Source organism: Struthio camelus, chromosome W (genome assembly GCF_040807025.1).
Source record: "Struthio camelus isolate bStrCam1 chromosome W, bStrCam1.hap1, whole genome shotgun sequence".
Classification (NCBI taxonomy): domain Eukaryota; kingdom Metazoa; phylum Chordata; class Aves; order Struthioniformes; family Struthionidae; genus Struthio; species Struthio camelus.
The window spans coordinates 56,502,912-56,520,778 of NC_090981.1; the positions used below are offsets into that span (position 1 = coordinate 56,502,912).

At 40.8% G+C, this 17,867-nt stretch overlaps 1 protein-coding gene across 2 annotated transcripts in view; it reads left to right on the forward strand.

Moving 5' to 3' along the window:
* LOC138064250 (A disintegrin and metalloproteinase with thrombospondin motifs 12-like) overlaps positions 1–17,867 on the forward strand; it is a 164,770-nt gene that overhangs the window by 120,495 nt on the left and 26,408 nt on the right. For both annotated transcript variants that reach the window (XM_068925954.1, XM_068925955.1), the window contains exons 13-16: positions 486–619; positions 8,324–8,444; positions 13,792–14,036; positions 15,390–15,531. In XM_068925954.1, the coding sequence (XP_068782055.1) occupies positions 486–619; positions 8,324–8,444; positions 13,792–14,036; positions 15,390–15,531 (642 nt within the window). The remainder of the gene's footprint in view (positions 1–485; positions 620–8,323; positions 8,445–13,791; positions 14,037–15,389; positions 15,532–17,867) is intronic.

A 17,867-nucleotide genomic window follows, 5' to 3' on the forward strand; every position in this document is an offset into this window, starting at 1 on the left:
GAGAGGCTGGCAGCACTAATCAGGAGTTACAAATTATCTCAAAACCCAGTCAGTCACAGCTGACTTTTGCTTATCAGTGTCCCTGGTAATCTCATCCTGAAACTCTTCCTTTCCGCTCATGGAGGGCAAGTATTTTTGCTAGTTTCCCGTCCCCTCTGCCATCCCAGCAGACTGCAGAGCCGCTGCTGTTTCAGCTCACCCGGCTGGATGTTCGCATATCGATGATGGGCAAGCAAGGAGGTACAAGGGTGCCAAACACCGGCTGCTTCCTAGAAGTAGTCTAGTGACGTTTATCAGGCCTGGGCCATTCTGTTAGCAATACTACCGTGGCTTTGTTTTGTGCTTCGGATTAGACCGTTTCTGACAGAAAATGCCAGGGAAAGTGAGCGGGTGGTGCAGTAAAGGTATACTGTTATTCCCTGCCTGTTGCAGTTTGATGACCCTGCTGAAGTATCTTCTAAGAAGGTATCTTTGTTTCCCTTCAGCTAACCCCTGTGAGCTCCACTGTCGCCCGATAGACGGCCATTTTTCAGAGAAGATGCTTGATGCGGTCACCGATGGTACTCCTTGCTTTGACGGAAGCCACAGCCGAGATATCTGTATTAATGGCATGTGTAAGGTATTGGGTATGTTTGCATGTTTCTTTCTCTACAATTTACTTCATAAATTTATAGGAAAATATTTAACACATGTCTTGGGAGGATCCTGCGATCCTCCGTGCAAAAGGGATGCCAGCAAAAGGCACTCCTAACTCCATTTTATGGTCTTTTTAATGATCACAGAACAAATTCACAGGAACAGCTTTTCTAAGCAAACATAAGAGCCCCCCTACGTTCTTTTTAATGAATCCATCAGCCTGAGTACTGATTATTTTGGTAGCGTCAAACTCCTCTTTCTTCTTCCTTTATTTTAAAACATGAAGTTCAGAAAATCTGTTTATTTCTGCTGAGTGTTTTCACCAAAGGTTATAGCTTTGGGTGTTACCACTCTGATTTTACATGTTATGTAGTAGTTGTGAACTGGAGCCTTGTGATAAGATCAGACACTTGCACTGGAAGACAATAAAAGTTCTTACAGTTTACTACAGTAAACTGAATAATGCTATGCGATGGGAAAACTGGCAATCACATGGTATACGTTTCAATGATGTTCTGTTTAGTGAGGAATAAATACAAGGTTTTCTCCATGTCAATAGCAGTTTTCCAGAATAACGTACCGGACTGTGACGTTTGAAGATGTATTCTATAAGTAACTGTAATACCCAGAGGCATGGTGTTGCTTTTATTGAAATACTAAAAAAATCAAATGATTTATGACTAATAAATCAAATGATTTATTTGCAGTGGATGTATTTACAACTACAGGTTGCTTTCTTGAAATTGGGAATTTCAGTCCTGTACCCCTTTGAAGCCTGATGGTTGTTTGGCTTTTAACATCTTTGGAAATAAAAGCAGGACTTGGCGTTTTGTCGAAATTATATTAGCTTACTGTAGGGAGCTTCATAATCCTATGCCCTGAGCCAATGAATAATAGAAAAATGCAGCCAGAATGGACTTCAGATCAGCCATTTCATCTCTCCATAGAATCATGTATACTTTTGTTATTCTTCACAGATACTTGCTTTACTTAAAGACTTCCAGTGGTGGAAACCCTACAGTTTTCTTAGGTAATTAGAACGCCCTCTTTGGAGACCTCCTATTCTACTGGAATGCCAGTGACTCAGAGAGCAGCAGTAAAAGATTTAAGTTTTCCTTGCACAACATGCATTTGTGATAGAGAGTTAATGAGATCCTGTTCAAATTCACAATGGAAGAGATTCCACTTGACTTTGGTGAGAGCTAGGATGAGTCTTTTAATTGTCATGGGGAAAGAGCTGACCTGAACATCAGCAGTTCAAGCCAGCCGGAAACAAATATCTAGCATGTATGAGGTAAATGTTATATACTTTTGCTTTTGACCTTCACTCAGAAGAGGCCAAGTGCTGATCTCAGAAGGCTCTTTTCATGATGTTTTGCTTTATTTTTTTGATTTCCAACCCATATGGATTGGGCTCACTGTGACTACGTTTTAGCTTTCTTATGCTTTCTGTAGTAAGCCCTGCTTGTGACAATTCAAATTTATACCTATTTCAGCAAGAGCAAAACTTAATTTAGCTGAAGTGATAGATCAGAGTTGAAAGCAGAAACAGTTTTAGATGCAGTCTGTAGATATTAGATATGCTTTATCATAAATAGTTCTGGGTACTCAAAACCTTTTAAAAAAATTTCCCCTGAAGCACAGGTGCTGTCATAAATACAGTTTTGTAAGCAATTTCACATGTGGAATACTGCTTCCCATCTGACAACCAGGTTTAATTGGAGTCAGAGTCACGGAGTGAACAACAAAACCAAGCAACTGCCACTGCCTAGACCAAGTGATGAATAAGTAAACCAAATAGCTTACATTTCTGAAAGACACCATGCTTTTATCTGAAATATGTACACAGCACAACACTTGAGTAGAAGCTATGAGAAGCTATGAGTGAGAAGCTTTGTCTCTCTCAATATAATTTACAAATATTTTTGTCCAGTTAGTTAAACACGATACGTAGATTATGGATCATGGTGAAAAAACCTGGCAATGCGTTTGCTGCAATTAGTCTGGTACATCATTCTTGTACTCTTAACAGCAACATGCACTAATAACGTGAAAAAGGAGTTTAGAAAAAAATAATGGTAGTGACTAATAAAGCCCTCTTCAGGTTCTCAAGATTTCAGGACTGTATCTCACAAAAGTGTTTCGCGTTTGTTCCAAGTACTAAAATAATACCTCACTTTAGCCTGAAATTGAATTAAAAAAAAAACAAACGGTAAGATGTTGTATGTTAGACCCACTGTCCATATTGCTCACATGTGTTTGGCATGCAGAGTAGCTCTTGTTTAACAGTGTAGTTCAGACTTTTCTGTGCAGGTATGTCAAAACAAGTCATGAAGACCCAGGTTCAGTCAAGAATTTATTCTCCTAAATTTAGCTGATTTTAATCTGATTTTGCAGATTGGCATGGTTTTGCATAGAGCAACCCGGGAAATTGTTCTTATCTATAGGTCTAAATGTGGATTGAGATGCTTCATTTTAGCTATATGATGTGTACTGAGTGCTTTCCTAGCCACCTTGGCGAGGCGAAAATGTGCATCTTCAAGTGGGAAGTAAGTAGAGGCAGAGACCACTGCTGGTTCTCTTGGTTCTTGCAATTTGTTCAATATATGGGGCCTAATTTTTCAGAAGACCAGTCAGTGCATCACAGTGCAAGGAAGGCGTTCTCTATTAGATGTCAGTATGATGTGCCTTTTAGAGCTTACCTTGTCGATTCAAAGATAAACTCAAATTGTTAACTCATTTAAGAGCCTGTCATATAATGCAGCTGAGCCTTTGGCTCTGTCCGTCACACAGAGCGTGCTGTTCCTAAACACCAGTAATGCCGTTATCCCTCACAAGGCTGGAACCGGTGGCTGCACAGAGGAGCTGCAAATCCTTGTGCCTCCAGTTATAACCATGTGGTGCTGCCCCAGGGATGAGAGGTGCTCTTACCCTTTTATATGTTTGCACCTAACTGGACATCTTCCTTCGGATATCTTCTCAGATCCGCTCTTGCCGTGGCACCCAACTTAAACAGCTTTGTTTGGAGGGAACCGGGAAGATGTGTCAGTAACTTCATCTAAAATCATCAAGAGATATCATGAATAGTTTGCTATTTAATCATGTACTCATCCTTTGGGTGTCACTTTTTTCCCCTTTGTTTATATGATCTTTAAAGCATATAATCTCTCTTCCTGTGTTTTAAGTTACATATCACAAGTGGATTCTGATTCTTACTGGAGGCTTTGGTTGTTCCCACAGTGTTGATAAGCAAGGGTCTTGCAGTGGTAGCATGTATATTGAGCCGTGGTGCAGATATGAGTTTTCCAGGTTGAGGGGTTTGGTTAAATATGAACTATAGCATTGTCTAAAAGTGAAAGCTAGTGTGGTGTATGCTCTGGGGGTATGTGGACACTGACAGTCACGGGCCTGGCATCTCCTCTGTTTGTAACAGGCCTCCATATCTCCATACAGAGTTTGAGGGCTCAAATGACCTTCAGTCATGCAAGTCCGTGAGCTGTTCTCTGTGGTAATTCGCAATTGTTATTCGTAATTGTTAAGAGATCATTAATGTTGTATTGGAAATTGCACTACTGTGTGGGGTACTAGGGAGGAAAGCGGGTTTTTTTTCTCTTGCTGAAAAGCAGACTGCACGTTTATTAAGCTATCTCTTAATATTGCTTCAATTTCCTCCTCCCACTGCTGGCCCAACAGGACACTGCTTCAGCCCTTTCTAGACAAATTATAGGAGAAACAGGCACATCAGGACATGTCTCTCCCCATTCAAGGCAGTGTCATAGCCAGCACGACAAGATCATGATTTCTTTATTTGGAGACCAGTGGGACATGGCAGGAAGACCTTAAAAGCATGATGTATCATTGTTGTAACTGCGATATTCAGGCAGCGCGTCCAGGCAATACCCTTCTGTGACAGCAAGGACTTTTTGTATCTGCTGCCCGGCAGCCGATCTGACACAAAAGTCTCCCTCTGGAAGTGGCAAAAGGGTAGTTTTCTTTTAGTCACCAAGCAGCAGGAAATAAATCATTTCTCCTTCCTGTAGAAATGCAGTCAGGCAGTTCAGGTCTGCCGTGTGATGGGACCAATAATAAAAACTAGTCTCCGGTGTGTAAAAAAGGCTCTTGGTGAACGAGGCAATAGTGTGCCAGAAATTTTAGGCACGCTACTAAAAGCAGTTACAGAAAACATAGCTGCTTCATGTCTGGGGTAGAAGAATGACGAAAGCAACTAAAAGGGAGGAGGAAGCATCTAGAAATAAGTCTGATGAATGACAAAAATAATGTGATATTCACTGGAGCGGTGAGGTAAAGCAGGGCCTGGAAATTAAAGTTCATGTAAATGTATTTATAATGAATGACTGCTGGAGCTGTTTACTCTGACGCATGAAAATATGTCCTACCGTTTGTGATGGTCATTAATGGCATTATAACATGAAGACCTGTTGCCAGATACAAATGTCGCTGCACCAGCAGCAGCGGCCCCAGGGCTAGGGAATAAAAGGAAGGCTTTATTTACTGCAATGCAGTAAATACCCGCTCTGCGACACTTGCCCAGAGTGCCTCACGCGTGGGGATCCCACAGCACGCTCTGGTGCGCGTACAGAGAAGACTGGTGATATCTGATCAGATGTAAGCAGTGTTTAGAAGTTGGAGGAAAACCGAAATACGAGCGTCTATGGTTGTAACCGGACGGGACAGAGGGATTCCTTTCAGGTCACAGTGATCTCATGTTTTGATGCTGCGGGTGTGCTGCCAAGGGAAATACAGAACCACGTGAGAAAGTTGCAAGTCAACTCTGGATGAACTGATAGGCAGCGCAGCCCCCCGCGCGGAGACACTGCCTGACCCCGCGGAGGCAGGGGAGTTGTGGTACTGGGGCGTCGCTGCTGGGCTCGTTTGCTGGTGCCAGCAGAGCGGTTCGAGGGCCGCGTTGTTCAGCACCTGGGGATTTTCACGCTACGCAGTGCTGCTCAAGGAAAACCCGCTCAGTGATGTTTGTCCCAAGACATCTGATGGACAGCCTGAGCTGGACGAGTTATTTCTGGGTGTAGCTGCTCAAACAAACAAGAACAGTAAATACAGCTGAACAGAAACCTTTTCAGGAAGGTGTGTTTTCTACCAGAAAATGCTAATTTGCCTGAAGTGATACAATTTGAAGACATGTAATGTTTTCAGAAATTCAAAAGAGAAGTTCAAAAACACTCAGTAAAATTATATAATAGAAAAGCATGAAGTGGAAAGGTTCCATTTCCAGGTTTTCCTTTTCATAGTTTTTTTTTTTAATGCCTGCATTACAATATACAAACTGAAAAATGAAAACACAATGACAAATTTCTGTTTTGCAGTGAATGTATGCATAGGATAAAAAATAAACTTTAACATGCAGCACTCCCCAAAACACCAAGAGCCTGGTTCTTGCTCTGGTCTAATAATAAGCCTGATAACACTGACTTTGCTAACCATTTGTAGACAGTTAGCAAATGCACTGATAGTACAGTAAATATAATGCAGAATTCATTTTTTTTTTTTTAAAGAAAATGGCTGCATACCCCCCTATTTACATTCTCAGGCAGTGCTAAGTGTGAACTACAGTGCATCCTTGACTAACAGGTGAAGAGTCAAGTCTGAAATCCTGGCAGGATAAGGGATCATCCTGCTCTTATCACAGTGGTATCCAAGTACTTTGAATCTTTCATTAAATGCATCCTGAATAGAATAGCTACATGCCTGGAGGCAGAAATGTAGTCGTGAACCTACTTAGCCTGCGCTTGTCTCTGTAACGTTCTGCACTGCTCGTATACGGAGTCCTTTGGTACTGAGCTATGCCTGTGTGAAAGACATTACAAATAACAGTGCAAAATTTGTTTTCCCTTTTTTGAAAGTGGGCTTCTGTAAAGAAAGAAAGAAACTGAGAACGGTGCAGAACTTTTTGACGCAGGTTTTGTTTTCCATAGCAGATATGAAAGGTGTTGGCTGGGTGTTGGCATTAAGTGATAATGTGAGTCTTTTGGGAATAATCTGCAAAACGCAAGTGACACGGTTTAACCCAGTTATTAACATGGGACCTTCTCTTGCTTCCGTTTTTGCAGCCTCTCTACCTGTTCTTTATATCACTGGTACCCAGAGGAAAAATTCAGGTGTTTCTTGCGCTTTTATGGTCAGAAAAATATTAGAATATGAAGGATGCGTTATGCCTAGATACTGCTGCTCTCCTCTCTGGCCTAAACATGATTTTAGGTTCTTAGTAAATACTCAGTTAGCCAAGAAATGTAACATGAATGGGATTGAAACTATTCAGTAATTCATGTCAAAATCAGAAAGTAGTTTCAGTCCAAAAAAAAAAAAAAAAAAAAGATTCAGAAAGTAGTTTCAGTCCAAAAAAAAAAAAAAAAAGATTATGGAAAGGAGGGGGCAGAGAAGGGAGAGTGTCAGAAAACTTGACATGTTTTATTGTGCGGTTTTGAAAATAAAGCATTTTGACATTTCCTCTAAAAATGTATTCTGAATTTTGGGGGAAAACAATTTTAAAAGGTTAAAAATGCAGCATTCGAGGAGGAGGGAAGCAGACAGCATAATTTGGTTAAATCCTGACTTCAGTTCTTCAAATAGAAAGAAAAAAAATCAATATTTTCTGGGTTTTTTTGTATGAAGAGAAGACCAGAAAATTGAGTTCCAGAAGAATCAAGACAGAACCGGGGAGACCAGCTCCTCTGTAATGATGCTGGGCTCTGGCACAAACCACTATTAATATATTTTAAACTTTCTTAATATTTGCTTGTGACGAAAGTAGTTAAAACACATATCATTTAAATAACTTTATGATATCAAGGAGCTCAAGTACGCTATTATGTAGTTTAGGTGGCAGTACTCCCTCTATTTGTGAAGCAATTGTCTATAAAAATAGAAGCGCTAAGTTGAACAGTACAGTGCGCTTTAGCTTTTGTTTTGTACTTTAACCTTTTCTAAGTTTCCAAGTAAGGCTTTAAAAAATCATTTTACGTGAACCGAATATCTGCAGTTGTGCTCCTGCGCTGGCTGGTTGGCACAAAAAGCTGACGTGGAGATCAGACAGCGATCCATCGTTTCTTGAGTTTTCTGTGGCCTTAGCTGGGTACAGTTGTATAAACGGAGCATGTTCAGTGACTGAATCCCTGGCACGTGCTCCCTGCCCTAGGTATCCGTGCTAATCCAAGTCTAAAACATCCATTCCCGTGCAGAGCTTGTGTTTTAGACGTGTTGGAAGATGGCCTGGAGATGGGAAGTATTTGCAAGGGTCTGCGGGGTTTTCCTGAGGCACTGGTGAGAGCTGCTGTTTCTCAGTTCTGTAAGTGCACTGTATTCCTGGGAAGCCGTGGTGGCTTCTGCATCATAGGAAAGCAGGGACAAATCCCAGATATATTGGCCAGTTCAAGCCATGTGTGAGGCACGTTTTCATCTCAGGTAACAGTGTCTGGTCACTATTGTAAGTTTCATGAAATGGTGTGATTTTCTTTACCTTCATATATTATATGTGAATTTGAGCTAGATATGACCTCTACTCTTAGTTTCTGTATATAGATTATGTGCTATTCCACGAAACTGATTCTCTCCCTTCTTGGAAGAGCAGAGTATGCTGAAGGCAGTGAGATGTGAGTTTTGGAGTATGTCATTGTGGAGGCCACGTTTATTCTGAGACTGTTTTTCCTTCTAGGCTGTTGGCTGTGATTATGAGATAAATTCCAATGCAACTGAAGACCAGTGTGGAGTTTGCCTGGGAGATGGCTCTGCTTGTCATACAGTGAAGAGGATGTTTAATCAAAGTGAAGGATTTGGTAAAAAAAAAAAAAAAAAAAAAAAAAAAAAAAAAAGAGTTCTTTTTTAAAATTCTTCCATTGCTGAAATCATTTCTCTACATAAAAAGGCTCGAGAAGCACTCTCATTGCAAACTGAGTGACTGTACGGTCCGTGTAGCAAGTATGGATGCTTCACAGAGAATCGTGCTTGAGCCAGAAAAGATTAGCTCACCTTGTCTAATAAAAATGTTGTTAGAGTCCAACAGGTCCCTACTCAAGTTATGCAGATAATAAAACTCAAAATAGCAAGTGCATTTACAAAATTAATGTAATTAAGCACCGAGGAAAGAACTGGACCAAATCTGTAGGCAGTGTAAGCTTCAAGATGCTGGGAGTGAGTGGCTTGGGGATTCATTTCTAGGTGTCATACCTGTCTGATACCAGTGGCTCCAGTGACTATTTACTACAGGGTCACTTCCCCATTCCATTTCTCTGGGGTGGGTAGAAGAGGAGAAAAGTGAACTCCCTGCAGGGTTAATGTGATCTGTATCAGCACTAAGAGATCTGAGTCTTTCCCTGCTGACGGCAGCAAGCCACTTAGGCTTTAAGGTGCCTAGTATGGGATGTAGCCGAGTACAGAGACTAGAACGGTGCACTCACTGGAAACTAAAACTGGATGAGAGCATGACAGGGAGTTGGAGATGGAAGAGACAGCTGGGATGAGCGGCTCTGAGTGGGGAGCCTGGGCAGAAGGTGAGAGGTGAGGCTCGGGGCTCCGGAGAGCCTGCTCGGAGCGAGGTCTGGCTGGAGGCAGAGACTGGCAGGCAGATGAGAAGCCTCAAGTGCAGTGACTGGTACCATGTTAGTGAGGTGGGAGGATTGCTGTGAGGATATGGCTTTTGGGTTTCGTTTTTTTTTTTTTTTTTAATGAAAGAATTCTGATTTGCGCAAATATGGTATGTAATAATAAATTAGAACTGGTTTGATAATCGGATTTTCCAAAGTTTGGAGGGAAAACACTTTTAATAGTTCTTCTTTCTTCTGTACTGCAAACATGAGTTTGCTTTTTTTCTTTTTGTTTTATTTTTATTGTACCTGTATCTCACAGGTGAACTCTGAGGACACCTACAACCATGCAGTAGTGCAGGCTGTAGATGTATGTGGGCCTTACAAAGAAAAACCTACCTTGGAGCTCCCTCTCCCCCAGTAATCCCCTACCCCCTGATCTTTTACTCCTGCTAGCCTAAAACTCACTCTGCCTATGGTTGTGTTTAGGTTTTCCAAGGGTGTAGACGATCTGAAGTTTATTCTCAAAGAACAGTATTTCTAAAAGGGTCCAGGCTAACTGAATCAGTTATACATGGGAGGATAAAATGACATCTCTTATTTTATTTAAGTTTATACTGTATTGTATGTTTGCTTAGTTTTGCCTTGCCTCAGGGTTCCATAAGCCTCGCTGACAGAAACCTCTGAGGGACTTGGAGCATTAAGTGAAATTATTTCATCGCTGCATTTAGATTCAATAAAAAATGGACTGCTTCTGCAGATCCTCTTACTCCTGCAAAAATTGACTCCGTTGCAGAAGAAAGTAGGAAAAGTGTCAGGAAAGGCGGGGGCCTGCGGGCTGTTAAGCTTTTGAGAGTATGTGTGGTCTGCGCTCATGTTCCATAGGCAGTAAATTGGGAATAGGAAAATGGTTTTTTGTTCAAACTGTCCGGCTCCTTTTTGTCTCTGACTGACAAGTACTGTGAAGTTCTGTCTTGCAATACAAATTTATGGCAGAATGGCTAGTAAATGGTTTATGTAAACAGAAAGACTTCAGGCTCGTGAACTTGGCACAGTTAACAAAACTGGACCAGAGCTGGACAAGGTACATGCTGCCACTCGCTGGGAAAAAATTTTGGAGAGGTTTTTCCTGTGTTTATTGGCACAGAGAAAGACAAAAGCAAAGCTAGTATACTATGATCTAAAGCTATCTTCACAACCTAAGCGCCCAGCAGGGCCTTTCTTGGTTCTGGTGCTGTAGCAGCCTCTATGCTGTCTGTAAATCAACCAGTTATCAGATCAGACTAATAAAATATTAAGCTTTAAGAATTCAGCTTTTCACAGCAGGGCAGGCAAATCAGTTTTACTTAAGGCTTTACCTGCTCATGTTCAAAAAGAAAAGCTTTAAAATCTGTGTGGTTACTAGAGTTTCCTTAAAAATGCTTTGGCTTTCCTGTGGATGCAGAATGGGAGCAATGGTCCAGGGGCTCCCAACACAGCTGTAGGAGAGAATATTTCATCTGTGCAATGGATTCTGTTAGTATTTTATGGTGGAAATGAAATCAGATTTGCACAGATGGTCTCAACTATTGACACTAACGCTAGCCGAGTACCCAGTCCGCCCTTCCTTCTCAGGAGCTTCATTTGAAAATCATTTAAGTCACTTCAGCTGCTTATGGCCATCAAGATTGCAATGTGGGCGGGACAGTGAAAAGCAGGGTGTAGGCCTGGGCAAAGAAGTCATGGGCTCTCCTGTGATTAATGTAGAAGAAGTCTGCTTTTATTTTAAGGTAGAATATTTAAAAGAGAGGGAAATCCCTATTTGTATTTGCATTGTTGTGATGACTACAGGGGAGTATTATCTGAGTGCAGCTGAGCAGTCACAAGGCATGCCAACTATGCTGGCAGGATAGTAAAGTGTCCTGCTGGGTGGGGAGAAGCACTGGGGTAGAAGAGGGACTGAGGTGGAAGGGACAGGTGGTTTGACACCATGGCAAGTGAACAAGGTGTGGAGTAAGTTGATAACATGAAAGGGGAACAAGACTGCGGGGCTCAGACAAAAGAGACTGCCTGGAAGGTGGAAGAGGAGTGACTAGGATAAGAAGGATGGTGGTCAGGAGGGCAGGAAACTGAGAGGGTGCTACATCACTCTTCTATATATGGAAGGGGAAATGAATTTCTCAGCTTTAGGTAGCAGGGCAACAACACATTTACAGCTCTGGAAACGAGGGATTGAACATAGGAGTGCAGGTGTAATAACTGCAAGTCAGAAAGCAAAATTAGGTGGCTGTCACTCCTTTGAGAAGCTGAATTTTAGTAAAGCGATGGAGAAATGAGGAACGGTGGCTGCACTCAGGCTAACCTGGAGGTTTATCCTGCAACCCTAACCTCCTGAGCAACCTGATCAGGACTGGTTGCTGGTAAGATGGTACACTTACCCACGTTTTCCGCTTCATGTAAACCAAAGTGCAGGCAGAGGTGTTCTTTGTGCCTGAGACTAGCCCTGAAATGGAGCCTGGACATAGCCATGATGCAAATACGGATCCCAGAATCTGGAAGCTCTCTTGGATCCTCACTTTAGAGAGTGTCTCTGGGCTGTAGTTTTTTCCCATTACCATCACACACTGCAGTATTCCCTGCAGTATTTGATGGAAAGGCTGAATGCAACCATGCCTTGACTTGCAAACCCAATATCCCACTGGGAGCCTGTGCTGTTTTCCGTGCCAGTATTCACGCGGTAGTACCTACAGCCTGCTGATCAAGCCGTGTGAAATACAGGGGGAAATCAAGCCTCAGAGAAGTTGTATTTCGTAACACCTAGAAGCTCACAGATAAGGCAAACTGGAGAGTAGTGTAGGAGCTGATGTGATAAGGAGAAACAGCTGGATCTAATTATCATCTGATCTGCAATAGTGTGCTAACCACCTCTGTGGGATTACTCCTGTCTCCCAGCAGTGGGAAAAGAGAAGCAAGTCCTTCAATCCCAATGGAATTGTAACTAAACAGGAGTTGCTTGCATTTATTCTTCATATTGCATTCTCATTGGTGATTAGGAGCGTATAGGAATTAGTGTGAGATTCTGGGAAACCAGGAGATAATCTAGTTAGTCAAAAAAAAGGGGGGAATATGATGCACAGACCACATGGAAAAATCTTACCACCAGGCATTTGAAATGCATTTAAAATCAGCTTTATGAGCAACAGGAAGTGATTCAGACAAAAATAATTATGCAAAAACTTGAGAGGACACAGACTTTTATGTTCTAACAGAAAGAAAATTATATTTCATTGTTGCTATACTTGTGATTTGAACAAAATGTTATTCTAATTACATCCAAAAAACTACTGGAAGAGGGCACCAATGTTACAAAGCCAAGCTCTCGGGAAGAGACACTATTGAAATTTTCTATGCTGTCTTAATTTGACCCATTTGTGAGCATGCCTTCTAATCAAATCTTTACTTACATTATCACGCACTGTGTTTGATAGATCTCCACTGCACTGAAAGAGTATAATTTTTGGGAGAGTCATTGGACCTTGTCTCTGGTTTCTTACAATAGAAGTTATTCAGTAATCTTACAGATTTTGTTAGGCCCCTTACTTACGAAAGACTTAAAAGTTTGAATCTCCACGGTCAAAGTAGGAAGCTTGCAAAAGATGGCATCCAGAAAACTCTCTCTATTGAACGTTATTCACAGGAAAAATATATGGAATTTCATTATGAGGGGTGGAGGTAGATCCTTTTTTGTAACATAAGCAATATATGACATCGGAAACAGTATTTATCGCTTCACAAAGGAGCTGCAAGAAAAATTTGGATGTAAAAGGCTACGGAGATACTGCTGTTTACTGCAGTGAATTACTGTACTGCTTATAGATATTTCTCATAGGCTCCTGAAGATAGTGAAGATGAGTTAATATGCCCAGCGCGGTTTGTCTGACTCACATGAGTGAGTAGTCAAAGGTGATAAGCCGATTTAGACTAAGAAGGTGAACAGGATGTAGTTCTTAGGATTTAATTTGTAACCTCAGCCATGTATGGTAAGGAACCATGTTCACACTCAGTAGCCAGTCTTGAAATAAACCACTGTGAACTTCAGCTTGCGCTCCAGAGCTCCTGCTCATAGAGCTGTCATCCATCCAATGGATCTAAAGCCCAGCCAGGAGCAATAGCAAGAAAGCTATTTTAGTTCCTCGTAAAATTTGTATGTAAACGTCCTGTTTTTACAGTTTTCATTCAGTAGCAATAGCAGTTCCCTGTAAGGTGAGAAACACTGAGCTTCACGTCACGTTGTCTGTGACACAAACAAAACTGTGATAAATGCTCTGGTTTCGTTCTTGACACACATACCAATAATCTCATCTCCTTTTAGAGACAGCTTTGTAAATGAAGAGCTGCTGAACTTCCGTATGAAACTCAGTAGTTTATATAATCTGTTCAACTATTCTTAGTAAAATGAGGCATTTGAATGGCTTTGAGTTTGCAGTAGCAAGTCTATAGATGGGAAACAGGCAGGGAGAAGTTAAATGACTTAAGAGAAGGGATATGAAGTTACAAGTAAGTAAGTAACCTGCAATGCCTTTTTTTTTGTTCATTTCCATGAACTTTTATTATCTCATAGGATACGTTGACATTGGGCTAATTCCAAAAGGCGCAAGGGGTATCAGAGTCACCGAAGTGGCAGAAGCAGGAAACTTCCTTGCTGTGCGGAGTGAAGACCCAGAAAAATATTACCTGAATGGAGGTTTTATCATCCAGTGGAATGGTGAATACAAAGTGGCAGGAACGGTATTCCAGTATGACAGAACAGGTGATCTGGAAAATCTGACTGCTCCTGGACCCACCAATGAATCAGTATGGATACAGGTAAATAGGAGACCACTAGCAGAACTTGCTGAGTTTAGGTGGTAGCAGAATGCGAATGAGGCTGGAAAAATACATGTATTTTGTTATAAGCCATGCTATTAGCAGTCTCGCAAAAATCAGTTGATATATTTTTGGGAGAAGGAGATCTCTTGCTTGAGAGGGCAGTTCACCCTACCTCAAAATCACTGTTAGGTGTCATGGTTTCATGATTATTAAAAACTAGTATAATCGACTGCAGTCCCATGGAGTAGTGAGTTTATGCCTCTGGTTGGTCAGTCCTTTGCCCAAGCTTCCCTGTCCCATGTGCCAGCCTAGACCAGCACGCGTGGCTGTGATGTGCACCGCACCCAGGTGAAAAGTAACCCTTTATCACGCAGAAGGAGCCGATGTCAACCAGCAGTGGCAGCTAGGGAAGGGTGGTAATAGCGTCAGCTTATGCTGAGCATGAAATACAGCAGATAGCTTATGGTAAGTGAAATGGATCCACTTAACATCTACCGAGTAACATTACTCGTCCCCTTTTTTTTTTAACGTTGCTTTATCAGTTTTAACTTAAATGTAACTAGCTTCTGTAAATTTTGCAAAGATGTTTTTAAATTGCCCTTTTGTTCCCTGAATGAATTTTTCCTGGTTTGTGTCCCTGGGTAGCCAGTGAGCACATAAAATCATAATTAAAGGTGTGAAGGAGGAGGCCGCTCTTGCACCTTGAATGTCTGGAGAGAAGGGTGTGCTTCTCCTTCACTGTCAGGAAAAAGGTAAAGGAAATAGAAGGAACAGTAGAAGTTCATTGCTTCACTGTTTTATCCCTTGAAGATGTTCTCCTTTCCTCTCTCGCGTCGGCCAGTGATAAATTTCTTGAGTGGCTCTCCTCAATTAGAGTTTTCCTTCTGAATGACAGACACACTGAAAAAATAATACTGAAGCAGTATCTGAATAAAGTCTGTTATTTGCTGACCTGCTGGATATTTTATAGCAGCTATTTCATGTGGGTAGGGAAATCACATTTGCAGTGAGGATAGGCAATAGCCCTTAATCAAGGGCACTTCTGGCAGTCTTGTATGGACTTTGCATTATCTTTTCTTACAGTCAGTAGGATACCAATTATGCTGACCCACTTCTTCCCAGCTGCGCTTGCAGAATTGCTTGGCAAACAACTGTGCCTTAGAGAGAGAGGCATTTGCGCCACTGCCAGCGCACAAACGAAAGGTTTGCCAGTCTTCATTCCTGAACTGGTAGCAGGCTCCAAAATGGGAGAGCTGCCTTAGAGGTTGCTAATTCTTCTGCTTTCACGCTTTAAGAGCTTTGGACTAGGAAATTATTATAAGTAATTAAAAAAACCATACTTTTTTCCAGCTGCTTTTTCAAGAGACTAATCCTGGGATAATGTATGAATATACTGTACGTAAAGAAGAAAATCATGAGAATGAGATTGGAGAGCCAGAGTATTTTTGGCAGTATGGAGACTGGACACCCTGCAGTGTTACATGTGGAAGAGGTAATTCCTCACTTCTTTTTTTCTGTTACTGTTTGTCTTCGTTACTGGCAAGTTTCATCTTTGCTTTCAATTATCCTGGCAGCATTCTGTTTCTCAAAGAGGTGAGGTTTTTTAATCTGCGTTCTGTGGGAAAGCAGATCAGGTGGTTATAATAACTTTTTTTTTTTTTTTTAAGTCCAAATACGTTATTTTAATGGTTTAAGGCAAATACATTTCTGTAACGTTTGCTGCGAAATTAAAAACTTCGATGAACCAAAATGAAAAACTGGTTTTCTTTTCTTTATAATTTGTTGCTAGTATTGTTTGCACTAATCCTCTTCCCAGGAACACTTAATTTACAACCTGCTTTTTTTTCTCTACTTAGTCTTTCCAACATGTTAACTACCAAAAATAATCTTCATTTCTGTATCACCTTAATAAGCCACAGTGCCTTTTGTGCATTTCTCAATCAATAGATGATTTAAATCAATCTCGAGTGTTTGTACATCTTTCCACCCTCAACACAATGGCTTGCGAACACTTTTACTTGTATCATAGTTCCATGCAGCATGTTAAACCAGACAAGTAGAATGACAACTTGGAAGAGATCCAAAACCAGGACTTTTTTAGAAGTTTGGTTAGTTTTTGGAAGTTTGCCTTTGGTAACACACACCAAAAACATTAACGGGGCAACTTTTTAACATAACAGATCAATGAGATTAACTTAATGCTAGCAGTAAGCCAACATGCTAATGAGAAAAGGCCTGAAGGCTTTTTTTGCATAAGCAAAGATTTTAAAACTATCCTTTGTAGGAATGTTTTTTTTAAAGAAAAGAAAAATGTTGTGTGTGGAAGGAAGTCTGCGTGGGGGGGCAGGAAACTGCAGCCTTCTGTGATTTATTGGATTGGATCCTGATGTTGTTTGTGGTCTGAGTTGGTTACTGAGTTTGACTGGACAAGAGAAAAGACCTGGAGATGAGATGGGAACCTTGTTCGTTGAGACATGTATGTGCAAGTTATGCAGAGCAGTAGAGTATCTGTGTTACAGCCAGGGGACAAATGACATGAAATAGGACTTTTTTCTTTCTAATGCTTGGGTTTTATAAGTGTTTTTTTGATAATTATTACTTTCTTTAACTGCTTTCCAGAAGGAAAGAAAATCTGCTTTCCAGATTGTGACAAACCAAGTTGAGAGGGAACTCTAGAATATTGTAGTAGTAATGGTTACATAAGTAACAATTTTAAAGCCTTCCTATCAGGGAAGACACTGTAAGAATGTATTTTCAGTGGTTTGATCAAAGGGCATTGTATGGTCTTAACTTTAAAAGATTAAAATAATAATTTTAGAAGAACGGAGTAAATTACCCCACCCCAATTACATATTCCTAAATTAAACATACGTGTGTGTGTGAATATATATATGTATGTGTGTGTGTATGTATATAAATATATATGTATTTTCTGAAGAAAAATTTCAGCACAAAGTGCTGTATGCTTCCTGGTTAGCAGAAAAAAATCCATCTTTAAGTACATTACCAAAACAAGTCTTTTGCTTAATGGTACATTATAAGTTTAGCCCTGTTACCTTGTGGTAGATAATGTTTAATTTAACGACGGGCATGACAACAAAAAGAGAAAAAAAGTGTTATTAGACTGCTTATTTTGTTTTCTTTGACGTTAGCTGCACTTTTCCTAAAAGTGTTTCTCACTAAGAAAATTACAGTTCTGTATACTACCTTCTGGCTAAAGAACTGTGACTTGGCTTTGATTTCTAACTGCCGCCTGGATTACTTATATAGAAGGCTGCTGGATATATTTTATTTTTCAATTTTTATTTAATAAATGACTTCCTCCATTTACCATCTTTGGTCTCTTAATCAGCATGTCTTGTGCTCATGGGCTTGTTCTTTATATCCGTACAAATGACACGTTTCAAGCCAGACTGTGGAGTTCTTTGCATGACTGTGCAGGGGAGCCAAGAGAGGCATCACGGTTCCAAGTACAAGAGCACGAAATTTTAGGAAATATGTTTTAATTGCTATATATGGGCATATTGTCATATAGAGAAACATACGTGTATGTCATACAGAGGAGAGTTTTCGTCTTTCCCAAGTACTATTATCTGGGGATTGCTACTCTTGTTTTTCAGGTAGTTTCCCATTCTAGTCATTAAAAGAAAAGCTTCATTCCTAAACATGCGGCAAAATATGATAGCGCTTATCCCTGACACCATACTAGTAGTTGCTATTGGGGCCATTTCTTCCCTGGAGAAGGATAAAAGTCACAGAGATACGGTGACCTAAACTCTGCATATTAATTGCTGTGAGTTAGCAGCACAGTTGATTTAATGGGAGTTA